General features: G+C 37.8%; 1 protein-coding gene across 1 annotated transcript in view; it reads left to right on the top strand.

Annotated features, from left to right (window-relative positions):
* The window catches only part of c1ql4b (complement component 1, q subcomponent-like 4b), a 28,066-nt gene extending 13,473 nt beyond the window's left edge, over positions 1-14,593 (top strand). Inside the window, exon 3 of the mRNA XM_044123449.1 lies at positions 11,537-14,593. Coding sequence (XP_043979384.1) covers positions 11,537-11,716 — 180 coding nt within the window. The 3' untranslated portion in view covers positions 11,717-14,593. The remainder of the gene's footprint in view (positions 1-11,536) is intronic.
* The last annotated feature ends 238 nt before the right edge of the window (positions 14,594-14,831 follow it).

Raw genomic sequence — 14,831 nt, 5'->3', positions numbered from 1 at the left:
ACCAAAGGCAAGTAAACCATGTGAAAGTGTAGAGGAATACAATTGTGTTAATAGATAAAAATTATCTTGTTTGGCTGGCTTGCACTGAGGTATGTATTTATCTAAAATAAATTTACTGTGTCAAATGGATTGGGTCATTCTGACCTAGAAGTCAGGAAGGAATTCAGATTTGGAGACGTGAACTAACACTCACTAAGCTGTTATAAACACGTATCCAGCCAAATGTCTTAACGTCCCACCTGTGGACTGTTTACGGGAAACTCCGACAGCCTTTCAGCAAAATACGAGCCAAGAGATCTGCGTCAACTAAAGAAAGAACTAGACTAGGGCCACACCGAGCAGTTTTCTGGTTGACCGGCAAATACTGATCTTTTAAAAAGGCTACTGTAACTTACCGATTCCAATTTTGGCCAACATAATTTTTATTTTTTTCAGAAACGTTGCTCAATATACCAAGAAAGTTGCTGAATTGGCAACAATGACGTGACTATTGTTAACGGTAAATGTGCAGACATGACCTGGTCGGCTGGTTTGTCAGTCTAACCTCTCTCGAGGGTGAAAAGAAAAGCACAGTGGTTGATTTTTAGACTTTTGCCAAAGGTTGATAACATCGGTGGATAAGATCAGCTTCACATGTAAAAATCGTCCGATCACAGATCTCCCAAAATTAAGGAAATCGGCACCGATAAATCGGCTGGCCAATAAGTCGGTGCACCCCTAAACTGGACTGATTGAGAATCGCACGTACACATACAGGGACAGTCTTTAGTATAAATACACTCTGCTCTCTGCGAGAGTTGAGGGTTTCTGTGAGAATATTGAGAATGTGATTTGTGTAATGCAGGAGCGCCCAGAACCCTCCAACTTTGGCCCGAATGAAGCAGACATCAACGGAGTCTGGTGTGATGATTTGTTTTGTTAATAGGAACCTTTACCTCTCCAATAAAAGTCAATAATTAGAAGGCAATTCTTTGGCTTCTCACTGGTGGCCATTAAAAAGGTTTCTCATGACTTTTGAACCTTGTTGTTGCAAAACATACATATGTCATTGGTCACAGACTGATTGAATATCCCAGAGAGCACTGTTGGAGCAATGGCCATGAAGTGGAAATGATTACATTTCACCGTAATCCAGTCACGATCAAGTGATCCTCTTGAGATTTTTTGGCAGAGCAGACAAAAAAATTATTTTCCAATATTTTCCAAAGAGCTAATGACCTTTCATAGAGCACTGCAGATTTCAGGTATCAGCATCTACTGATACCTGAAATCAGTAGGTGATGTTGTTTAAATCAAATAACTTGATAATGCATTCAGCAGCCATGTGTCTCTGTCATCTGTAGAGCCACTGTTAAAGACTCCATTGATGAAGAAAGAGCTGAAAGTCATTAGAAGGTTGTTGTTGAATATTTGGACAAGGGTTTTTGAAATACTGGGAGAATATCTTGTAGAAACAGACAAAACCATGTGAGGAGGAAAATAACACTGCACTTCAGCCATGGGGTTTTTTTGCATGTTGATCTTCGGTGTGAATGAAATTTATTAAGAGATTTTTTTTTTACCAGTATCTGGGGTCACTGTAGCAAAACAATGACCCAGATGCTCAAGTCAATTCTCAGTTGGTTTCAGAGAAAACAAACAAAGCTTCTGAAAGGTCCAGCTCATCACCTGATTTGAGTTGAATCAAAAAACAAATAAGGAAAAAAAAAAAAAGCTAAACCAGAGTGTGCAGGAGTTGCTCTCCAAAATGTAAAAACTTCAAGAGAGTTTGTTGGGAAGACTTGGTCAAAATCTCACCCGTGCAATGTTGAAAATAAAGGCTTTTCTATTAAGCATTATGCAAATTTCAGGAATCATGTTCAATATTTACCTCCCACCTCATTACATTTTACTGTGTGAGTTACTTGGGTTGGTGGGAATTTCATTTCTATAACACCATTGAAAATATATATTTTCCCCACTGCATGTCAACTTCTGTGCTATGTGAACGAAATATTATATATACATATCTAGAAATAACTTCAGAACAGAGGGTTGGCTGAAACTGGAGCGCTGTAGGTAGACCAACTGGAAAAACCCCTTTATATCCAATTAAGCCCTCTCCTCTTCCCTCAAAGGTTTCAGTCTAGAGCCAATTAGAGACTTTCTAATCAACATCTTGACACCTTGGGTCTTGAGTGTCATGGCAAAATATTAGCATTTAGTATGCCAATTAGTGTGTGAGTCAGCAGTGCAGGAATAGGGTTATATGTCGACCTGCATAATAGAAACAGCTGGTAAGTAGGCAGAGACACGGCAGCCATTTCAAAAAAGAAGAAAAAAGGCCATTTCAATTGCCCTTCCTCTTTCTCCCAGTTCACGCTTAAAGGTCCCTCAGGTAACTTTAAGAGACCCTGTCTCAATCACTCGCTCCGCTCCGAGAGGTCTGTACATCACAGTGAATGAATCCTGTCAGTTTTATTACCAGAGGATCAAGGTGCCACAGCAAAACAAAACAAAACACTGAAAAAAAAGGCCTTACATGGAGACCTCCATCCCCCGACCTCATTTATACCCCCTCTCACTCCATCTCCATCACCCATAGCCTCTCTAAACTTTGGATTTGTGTACTTGAATATTTGTCGCTACAAACCAAATATATCTTCATTATCTATATTTTCCCCTGCAGGCTACTAAAAATGACATCGATCTGTTAGCTAAATATATTTAAAACAAATTTGTCACACAAAGCGGTTGGGCCCGCTTGGAAATACAGATTTTTCCAGACATTTATCCTTGTCAGAAAGATATTTCTATGCTGTCACTTTTTTTCGTCTCTTGCCCCTCCTCCCCACTTCGCCCATTTAATGTTGCCCATCTAATGAAAAGTGTTGGCAGTGTAATCTTCTCCACGGTCTCCTGGGTCTCCCCTTCTTCCCTGTAGTAGCAGATCAAGTCAGAACAGCGTTGGCCCAACAGACAGAAATTCTCTCCCTTGTCGCTATCAATCTCCACTGCTGTTGACAATAATCCTGATTTGCCTTTCCTCTCTTGCTTTCACTCCCAAAGCCCCAGTGTCTTCTCCTGCCCACTTTAAGAAAACAAGATTTCACTCTGATTGGTACTGACAGCTGCACCTTCGGACTCATCTGTGCAGGTTTCATTGTTTCAGCACTCGGGCAAGAAATTGACACATGTTCTCTGGTAATGGGTTAAACACTCAGATATGAGACGCAATTATTTAAACCAGCTGATGCTTTACACATTTAAATTGATCACCGAAGTAGAAATTCATGTACACATTTTGATTGTTTTTTTTTTTAATGTTTGTTTTGTTTTTATTGTGCTAAAAAGTTATACAGATTTTTATTTTGGGGTGAAAGACTGTTTCTTGTGAGGGATGAGAAAACATTTAAAAAGAAAACGATGAAGAATTTTTGTCATATGGTTCTTTGCAAAAGTATTTATACTAACATTTTTATTATTATTTAAACCCGTTAGAAATAGTTTACACAAGGCAACGTAAAACAGCAGAAATCTCTTTTTTAGTTTTTTCCCCCTGTTCTTCAATTAACAGGTATAGTGTCTCCTGCATTTGCGTACAGCCCAATTTAGCCTAATGCCCCCAAGTGAAATCCAGTATAAGCAGCCTCTTTTGTAAGTCTACTAGTTATTACACAGAATCTGAGAGTCATTTAATCTCAGGACAAGTACACAGCAGGGTTTTTTGCATAGCACATTTCAGCCGCATGGCAGCTCAAAGTGCTTTACAAGATCAAAACACGACAAAGCAACCAACCATGAAACGAGCAACAAACATTACATTTTATCAAATGTCAACATTTGTGAAGGCTGCTGAGGTTTGTCAGAGAACATTAGTGAGCAAACAGCATTGTTATGAATAGGGAACACAGCAGACAGGTCAGCAATAATGCTGTGGAGAAGTTGACCAGACAAGACGACAAATAGTCAGAGAATCAGTTGAGAAGTTCAAGGTAACTCTGGTGGACCTGCATAGCAAAAAACTCAAGTTGGATAATCTCTCATCAAGCACTAATTTTGCTCTTTATATGTTAGGGCTACGTAAGAGGAAGAAAACTTGAATATAAGAGAAAATCTGTGACATGAGTAGGAAATTGCTGTTCATAGACCCTCTATGTGAGTCGAAGCTATTTTGCAATAATACAGATATCAATGTCTACATTTGCAAATCTGCTTCAGAAATACCGCCAGACTCACCTTCGTAATTGCAGCAAAAATCTACAAAACGCTAACTCAGCAGGCCGAGAATATATGAACATCACGCTTTTCTGAATTTTATTTTTTAAAAAGACAAAAAATAAAAAATAACCATTTTCCAAGTTTACAGTTGTGACATGATACGCTGGGAAAAACTTTGTATTTGTAAAAACTTTTTAAATGCGCTGTAGATATGAATTTCAAAGCAATTGAATTTAGAGGGTTTTGTTTTCAGAAAGAAAATATGACAAATTTAATAACTGCAGAGGTCACGTCATGCTTCTGTAAAATTACTTAATGTGAGATTAAGACAGCGTATCTTAATCACACTGTGTCAACTACAATTGGTGACCACAGCTATATCCTAAATGTCAGAGTCCTGTTAATATGTGTTTAAAACGTCCAAAGAGGAGGATGTGTTCCCTGGGTCACTGTACTTACAGAAGGAGAGTGGGACCATGAATTAATCACAAACACACCACAATAAATGTCAGCATCTCCACCGTCTGAACAGAGGCTAAACAAACTTATGTGTCTTCTAAGGAAGTCAACCATAAGCCATAAATAATATTGTGTCCTTTTGGCTGGCAAATATAATTAGCTGACGTTCACATTTAAAGGCCATTTCACTGAGGTAGTGTGAATATCACTGCAGCAACATTTATTGGTTTGTATGGGTTACTCAAAGTGTGATTTATGGTACCATTGTTCATTTCTATATGCATTGTATATATTGTAGGGCAAGCTAAGGTTAACTAGGGAGTTTTCTGTAAATTTCAGTGTAATATCCAGTTGGGAGATCCAATGGCTTCCCTACATCTGAGCCATCTACAGATTTTTTTAGCCTTCAGGTCCTTTAAGTGATTAGTAGGGACTTTGTTTGAGTGGTTTAATGCAAAGTTATTAAACTTGCTGTTTGATCAACCTCAGTGAGGAGAAACACATTGTAATTCTAAGTGTTAGTTTTCAAATTAATTTTTGCCATTTTAAAACCAACCCTGTACAATTTAGATAATCATACACCTAAACCATCCATCCATCCATTTTCTATACACCCTTGTCCCTAATGGGATCGGGAGGGTTGCTGGTGTCTATCTCCAGCTGCGTTCCGGGCGAGAGGCGGGGTTCACCCTGGACAGGTCGCCAGTCTGTCGCAGGGCAACACAGAGACATACAGGACCATTCACACACACACACTCACACCTTGGGAGAATTTAGAGAGACCAATTAACCTGACAGTCATGTTTCTGGACTGTGGGAGGGAGAGAACCCACCATGCACAGGGAGAACATGCAAACTCCATGCAGAAAGATCCCGGGCTGGGAATCGAACCCAGGACCTTCTTGCTGCAAGGCAACAGCTCTACCAACTGCGCCACTGTGCAGCCACTTACACCTAAACCAATACTTAGTAATTTCTCTGACAGATTTAGATATAAATAATTCAATAACCCCTCTCCTTTTGAACTTGTAAAATCCTTGTACTTTATGGTTGTTCTTCTTTTGCTTGCTTTTTAAATTGCGTTTATTTTCTTTACATATAACTGTTAATGTTTTATTACACTATGTCTGGTAAACTCAAACTCATTGGTGAAAGAAGTTTTATTCTGATAGAAAATGATGCAGGAGTTTCTATAGCAAATATATATTTTTTGTGTTATTATATATATAAATACATATAAAAATAAAAATGGTACAACAAAAATTATTCATACCCTTCTGAGTAATTACAATATTACAGTAATAAAAGTCTTCCTATAATTGTCATAATCCACTCATGATTTATCATTGGTGATGAGTTTGAAGTGTTTGAGTGTTTACATAACCATAATCTTACGATTTTCTATAAGGGTCATGTCAAGACTCTGGTCTGGCAACTGCAAAACATTAATACTTCATACAAATATGTTGGCCGGGTTTAAAACATTATTTTATCCCTCAATCTGCACTGGTATGAATAATTAAGGAACTTTGAGGATACACTCACCGTTTGGGTGTACAAGGCTCTCTGACGTCTAAATATGATAAGTTCAACTAATCAGACAGAAGTTCAGACAGTCGGTGTGTGGAGGTGAGTAAATCTTCATAATTGCCAACACAACACCTTCATGGCATAACGCTGTTCTTGGGTCATTACTGAAGTCATTGGCTTCTTTTTCAGTATGAAACGAAAAGTTCTGATCATTCACCTGTTTGTACCTGCGTTGGGTTGACAAACAACAATTTATAGTTATTTTTTAAACTATATTGCAAGTCTACAATAAGGAAATGTGGTTTTGTCTCCAATTAATAAACTGACTGGCAGAAAGTCGCTCAGTTATTTGGTTTGATGAGGCTTCATAAGCGACAAATGGCGTCAACTGGAATCAGAACCAAAGTCAATAGAAAAATGGTGAAATTGAACATATTCAGGAATCCTAATGCAATTAAATACAACAGTACACAAGATTTGAACATTTTTTATCACTGTGGAATTGCTTACATAAGTGAGATTAACCAATAGTCAGCAGTTTGATTTTTGTTGGTAATAATGGAAGTAGGCAGGGGTAAAAAGGTAACATAAATAAAAATTGGGACATGAAATGATGATGGGTTGAACTGACCCAGCACCTTCGGACACTATCAGCTGATAAAATTCAGAGAATCACATAATATTGTACCTTTATTTGTACATTCAGGGAGCCTGTTGTCTGTCCTTTAAAGTGTTACGCAGAGGTAACTGGGACCAGTCCACAGCGTTTGTCACTATGCGCTCTGTCTCAGGATTTAAAAGTTAGAGTTATCAAAACTCACACATCAAATGCAATGGTTTTAATAAATTGGCAATGCAATTTGCTTTGTCTGTGAGTGGTTTTGGCGTTCTTTGTTCATCAGAGCACTGTTCTCAAAGCTAGTTATATCTGGCTGACAGCCTTTAGCTCAGCTGACGGTGCCGTCTGGGGAATTTCGTCATTCAGCCATGCAGACAGATGTACAAGTTGTCAGAATCTTCTTGTTTTTTTTTTTTGTTGTTTTTTTTTTCTAAAACCTATTAGGTCTCCTGCGGGGAGCTGTTAATTCTCTTTGGAGCAAGGCACAGTTGCTCTTTAAAGCAACAAAGAGCCACAAATCCTTCACATTTTGTTCCTCAGGTGTTCGCTTGAGTTTCACAGAAACAAAAGGAGAAGAAGAGGCACTTCTATCGAGTGTGTAGTATCTCATCCTGGCCTCCCACTCGTATTTCATCGGCCCGTTTGACCACTGCTGCCTGGCCTGCTCCCCCATTTATTGTGATTGTATGGAGTTATTGAGGAGTTGAACCTATTAGGCGGGGATCTGCCATGGCTGTCAGACTACCAATTACTGTAGCTTGCAGCCATGTATAGCCTGGCTTAATGCATCTGGACAATATGGGAGTGGTGAGGGATGTTGTGAGGAGTTGGGGGGGAGGGCGGTAAGGGAGGATGTGTTGGTATTTTGGGGGTCGGGTAGGGTTTCTCTGGAGACCTGCTATAGTAGCGTGTCGTTAATCAATCCGATTTAGACCGGACAGGGACACACTTAGTCGCTGCTCCCGCCAACACTGGCATGGCGGGGGAGAGAAAATGCGTGCGTGACCTGCATCTTATTCCGATGCGCGGACACAAAAAGATGGATAGATGGGCCGAGAATGAAGAGAAAAGGATAGGGTGGGGAAGGAGAGAGGGATGATGGAACGGGTGAGAGGTGTGGTGGGGGAGACAACAATTAATGGAGAGATGTGAGCTGAATTAAAACAAAGGATATGTATTGATTTATTTCTGTCTTTGAGAGCGAAGCAAACATGTTCACCTTGTTGCTGTTAAACAAATGCTTTTATAAAAAACATAAATACGTTCAGCTGTATTGAAGAAAGGTGACAAACGTTGGACGTGAGAAAAAAAATAGTTATTTTGGACTTATTTGATTTATCTTTCCAAACACATGGGAAGCTTGATGACTGGTGGAGATGATGAACCATATCCTCCATCAGACGGAGACCCAGAGGAGGAGACAGAGGATGGAGTTGGGGCATTATATTTGCATTCATTAATATGTATGCAGATGCATGCTTTATTCTCCACTGTTTGTCTGCTCGGGTAGTTTGTTACTTGGCCAGTGAAAGCTCAATTTATTATAAGATTTGCTTACTGATTGTAAAAACAGACTTCAGTGAGGGTGGATGAAAACAACACCTTCACATTTTTAACTACAAAATTGATAAAGAGGCTGATATGCAGCTTTATATCTTTGCTGTAGAACTGTTCTCTAAAAAGATACAGCACAAATTGTGTTCGTGACTTTGTTTTGAGCTTATTTAACTACTGCGACGTTCATCCTTGTCATTTCTCAAGACAGGGGCCACAGCTAAATCATTGTAAAAACATTGCAGTAACAATGTAAACTGTTCTGTAAATCTAGTCCTCATCAGAAGACTTTTTATTCAAAAAAGAGGGGGCTTGTCAGGGTATTTGGTTGTTGCTTCATAGTAGGTGATGTAAGGGTTTCATATCAGTCAATATTTACAATTATTGATTAGTTTTTTTGCTTAATATTTGAAATATCTGAAATACTGCCAAACTGGTGAGGCGACCTTTTCTCTTTTATTCACAGTTTTCTCTCCATGGCATTGTTGTTTTTATTATTATTATTATTATTATTATTATTATTATTATTATTATTATTATTATTATTATTATTATTATTATTATTATTATTATTATTATTATTAAGCAGTTATGAAGTATGGTGGTAAAATCTTCTGGTGTTTCTCAGTCGCTAGGTAACCACAAGCTACTCAGCGGGTTGTTACTAGGCAACCAAAGAGTGAGTGAGTTAGTTGAATCCACCAATCTTGCTTTTCAGTTCTGAATCTGACTTCAGTGAATATTTTATATATTGAATATATTCTATTATGATATTGATGATCATGTCTCTACTGTGAGATATTATTGATTTACAGTCAAGCCCTACTTCACATGTACCATTTACATATTTTACCTAAACTCCTTATAGTTACACAGTAATAGACATCATTACAGTTTGCTATATGGTGTCTAAATAACCTAAAATTTTAGACCCACATTTTAAAAGTACATTATTTATGGCGTTCTGGTGTATGTCTTTCTTTGGTCTGATTATGTCTTTTAAGAGAGAAAAGGCTCTTAAACTCCAGTGAAAGTTATACTTGTAAAGTTTCTTTCTGATTGTATTTTCACTTTAATTGAAGCTGCTGTAGGTCCTGGCTGGATAGCAGCCCCTAGGTGATAAGATTGTGATTAATATTAATTAATATTTAGGTATCTTAATTTATCCATCACAACATATTTCATGTGTTTCTTACAGAACTTTTACTTTAAAAGGTGATTTTAAAGTGATTTTATTATTGTTCATATGACTTGAACAATTATGTTAAATATCCATATACTCATATATAGTTGTTGATAACTTTCTTCCAAAAGCTGTAATGATAATTATTGCTGTACAAAATATTAATTTGGACTCAGAATAAGTCCAATAAAGTCAGTATGAGTGATGAGAACATGCTTGCCAGAAGGATTTGCTGTGTAAGTTTTAAATGCCAGATAAATTATCTGATATGTTCCCTGACACCTTCGTCCCTTGCAATCCCCCCTCTGCTACAGGTGGATCAGGTGCAAGAGCAACAAACCTCTGGGAAAAAATTGAGACTGACTAAAAATGTGCTCTCAGATGGAGGTTTGAGGCCAAAGATCACTGAACATCTCATTTATCTACCCAGTGAGCAGGAAGGGATCAGCACTGATGACATAAGCCCCAGATCACAGTATGAGCAAACTGGATGCAGTATCTTCCAAATAAACTGAATCTGGTGGTTGATTGAGCAGTAGTTATCTTTTACAAGAATCTTACTACAGAGCTTTGGTTTAAATAGAAATATAAAGTCAAAATGACTAAATGAACCCCTCAGAGATCTTCACAGCTTTTGAGTCACAAGAAAAGAAATCCACATTTAAACTTGACATAAACAAGTGGTTGCTTTCCAGGATCAGAAGCTTAGTAGTACACTAACTCCCAGTTATGGTGTATGTTTAGGATCATGATTCCTCTGTGGAATTGTCTTTTTTCTCTTGGTCTTTGTGTTGCTTTGCTAACCAATTCTTCATCATCCGAGGGTAAAAGTTTGCATTAGGGGTTTGAAACAATTGAGTGTTCTTCCAGTATAATAATACCAAAACTGATATCAGCATAACCAAAGTTGACCATCATTAAGGCTCTGGAATGGTTCTGATGTCATTCCACTAGAGATTTATTTGTTTAATATATAGATTAAAGCAGGAAACCAACCAATTTGGATTAAATTTACACATGCTGCCAAAAACAAGGTGATCAAATTTAAATTATGAAGCTTGTTAGTGGCTACAATAGTATGGTTTAGGTGCAGCGAGCTAAGGGGAATTTATCCAAATCTTAGTGAGGGCACGTGTATGTATAAATTTGTATGTATGTATATATGTATAATCTTAGCTAAGTGGAAATTATATCAAATCCACCATGATATAAACTTGTGCACCCACTTCATGTTTTTGAATCTCGCTGTATGTTGTATAATCATTTAGAAGTGAAAAGGAACAAGGTTAGTGCATCATTAAAATCCATTAATTTAAGTGCTACTTATGATGAAGATGAGGGCATGTAATGAAGAGGTGAGTACTATAGATTCAATAGTTGTCAGGATCAGTGTTTTATCTGTGTTTATTGTGAGTTTTCTGTGTCGCCGTGTTGTCCTGTTGTCCCTTTGATTAGTTCCCAGGTCTGTCTCGCTTCCATGATCATCTTCTGTGTATTCAATGTCACCTGTGTCCTTTGCGTCTTTGTCGGGTCCTTGTCTAATGTGCCTCAGTCCATCGTCAGTCCAGTTGTTTACCCTGTTGCTACCTGTGTTGAGCCCTGGTTTCCGCTCAGCAGTGCTGCCTGGGTTTTTGGACTGTTTTTGGATATTTTGTACACTTTATTCTTCATTAAATCTCATCATTATCACTGCAACCTGGTTCCATTGCGTCTGCCTCACCACCTCACATCGCTGTTCATGACAATAGTGTTCTGAGATTGTTGAATATGTGGATTAATTTGTCTGAATAAAGTTTAATAATTGAAAATGGGACCTAACTGAATAGAGAAAAAATTACTTCCAACAAGAAATCAAGATTCTCATGGAAAAACACAGCAACAGAAATTAAATTAGCAGCATGTAAAAAAAAAATCCAAAATAACTGAAAGGTTTGGCCTTTGGTTTTAATCTTTACTTCGAACCTTGATCTAGGGTTTTGTCTCTATGCCAGGTGAGAGCCAGCGCTATCGCCCAAGACGCAGATCAGAACTACGACTACGCCTCAAACAGCGTCATCCTGCACCTAGACGTGGGCGACGAAGTGTGTGTTCAGCTGGACGGGGGCAAAGTTCACGGTGGAAACACCAACAAATACAGCACCTTCTCCGGCTTCCTCATCTACCCCGACTGACAATATAATCCCACCTCCTCCCCTTTTATCCTGTGATCGAGCAAAAAGTTTCCTCTTATTTCTTCATCTAACACATCCTGCCATCATTTATCCTCTCTCCACATAATGCATATAGTGACATGACAACAGAGTTAAAGAAAGCTTGTGTAAAAAGAGAACAATGTACATATATCAGATAAGATTGACTCATGATGCACACACTTTTGTGATCTTGAATTAAATGCCATGTACAGTATGCATAAGCATGGCTAAAATAAATAATTTTCACCTTACTCCAATCATTTTAAAGTGTCCCAGATTATTGAACTTCAGTTTTTGCTCAAATACAAAACAACTGAAATGATCTCTGAATGTAGACTGTCAATCTGGGCAGAAGTATTCGGCTGCAGCCTCTTGCCCTCACTATGAGATAGATTTCCATTACGACTGTGGACACCAAACAAGAAAAAGGCATGAATATATTGATCGCAACTGATAATTCAGCACACCTCTCGATTATAACGCTGTGTGTTGTATGTCTGTGTTAATGCCTGTGTGGAAGCATACGAGTGTGTTTTTGGCCTTTAGTTCTGTGGAAGTGTAAAAGCATCCTGTTGTTGTTGGTGTAATTTGCACAGAAAGGGGAAGGAAGGAGTGAAGCTGCTGGTAACAGTCCCGTAACACACACAGTTCATCAATACCGAGGTTTAGCTTCGAGATTGATTCCTGAGCCTCGGAGCAGCATCATGTTATCGTAACAAGCTGAGATTTCATCCGAAGCCCATGCTCAGTTACACATTAGGTTTACGTCTACAGTGTCGTATTGATTGAAATGTGCTCATTTACTTCTTTTTTTTCAATGACATGAAAAAAGGTGGATAATTATGATGTCATTTTTGATACAAATTTACTTTCTTCTCACCTTAACTTACTTCATTTTTTTTCCACGTATGCAGATTTTAACATGTTGAAAATCAACTGCCCAAATTCTCTCATCAAAATTTAGCAGTGTTCATCTGAAATGGCTCGCTTCCTTTCACACTTGGCTTTTAAGCTTAGTCTATTTCAATAGGCTTGAGGGCAGAACTATTCCTGAACTTTAATGTTTGTATACTTTATTCATTCCAAGACCAGTTTGGTTTGGGATGATTGCCCCGCTGGAACACCCAATTATGTCCAATTCTAGCCATCCAGCTGGTAATTTGCCATAAAGTTAAATAATTTAGAGGTTAAACTTAATTTTTTCATCTATTTGGCACAATTAGCAGCAAAACTAACTTCAGTATGATGATGCTATGACCATGTCTTAAGGTTTGAAATTATAACTCTGACTCTTTGATACACACCTCTCAGTGTCTACAAACTGCTCAATTTTTGTTGTCTGACCTCAAAGACTTTCTAAAGAGGGTATTTGGCTTGTTCATGTGGGCAGATGCAAACTGTTGTCAAGCTTGAACATGTTGATTTAAGGAAATGTGGTTCTTGTGTTCTTGTGGACTGTCACAGTCATAATTCAGCATCTTCCAGTACATAACAAGCTCCAGACACGATGGGTCTCACTATTGTTCCTGAACATTCCAACCAATTTCCTTTCATGTGAAAATGGGTGTTTCAATGGGACACTGATAAGCTCTTCCAGTTTGCTGAAGGTTGTCCTTCTACAAGATTAAAGGAAAATAAAAATGTGTAAAGGACGTATTTTCGCTTCCTTTGAGGCCTGGGATAAACAACAAAACAGACGGCATGCCACATGTGAGGTTTTTGATTCAGCCATGAATCATGCAAAATCAGTTGAGTGGCATCCTAAAGCGCACTCAAACACACAACAAGCTGAAAAGGAGCATAATCCTCTTAAAACACATCTTGGAGGTTCTTTACAAAGTGCCAGCTCCTTGAATTAAGAGAATAGAGCAAGAAAGGTTCCAAACCTCCTCTTTAGCTCAGCGCAGAAAGATGGTTACTGTGAGGCAGGGATGATCCTTTACTTTAAAATGTGTTTTTCATTATTTAATTGTGAATGGACACATTTTAAAATGTTTTTCTTTTCAAAATGCAGGTGACTGTTGTTGACTATTACTGCCATTTGCCATACGTATAGGTTCTTCGTGCCTTATATATATATATTTTTTTTCTTTTGAATACATTGCTTTCCCTTATTAAAACAAGGATATGGGCAGAAGTTGATCCACAGGATGCAACAGAAACAGAGAGGGATTTCACATTTTCAGCCACAGGTAGTCCTTGTGAATATTAAGCAGAAGAATGCTACTATGAACCTTTGTTTTTTGACTAGATGAAAGTAAATCCTGTAAACATTGGAAAATGGGATAATGATGTAAGAAGAGAAAAAAAACTACCTGTATTTCTGCATGGATGCTATCCCTAAAAGAAATTGTGTGAAGAAATGAGTTGTAACTTTCACTTGTCATCATAGTGAAGGGAAGAGTTTATAATTATATTGACCTCAATACTGTAAATGTATTGTATGCCTTTTTGTCCCAAATATAAAGCATGACTCGTCTCTTATGTGAAATGATCCGTTCATCTCATAATTTTCTTGTTGTGATAGAAAAACTCAGTTCCCAGTTCCCTCCTCTGAGGCTTTCACAACACCTCAATGACATGCTGCATCTCACTGTGTGTGCTCTTACAGGAACTGCTACCTGTGATTGGAAAAAGTTTGAATTATTGTCACTGTGCATTTGCAAGCTGAGTTGTGTTTTACTTTGTTACTGTGATCTGCAGTGTTTTTCCCCCCCTGAAAGACCATAAAATACAATAAAAAAATAGAAAATTCTGAACTATTTCTCTGTAACTAAGTCCAACAAATGGCTTCCCTGGTTTTATTATACACTTTTATTATTTATTCTAGGAAAAATAAAGAACCATGTGATAAAATCTGTTGTGAAGCGGTAACATTTTTAAAGTAACATTGCATTTTTGTAAAAAAAGAAAGAATCAAATTGATTTGATTTATCTTACAGCAGAGCTTAGATATTAATAATTTACGACTTTGACAATGAAGAGCAGGTAAGTACAAATTCATTTTTACAATGTAGAGCACTCAATATTCACAAGTCCTACACAGACGTATTCGTGAATAATTGTGCATTTTCTTTCTTATTTGACCTATCTG

This window comes from Gambusia affinis, linkage group LG07 (assembly GCF_019740435.1).
Source record: "Gambusia affinis linkage group LG07, SWU_Gaff_1.0, whole genome shotgun sequence".
NCBI lineage: Eukaryota > Metazoa > Chordata > Actinopteri > Cyprinodontiformes > Poeciliidae > Gambusia > Gambusia affinis.
Note: the sequence above shows the minus strand (reverse complement) of the source record. Positions and strands in the feature narration are given on the sequence as shown.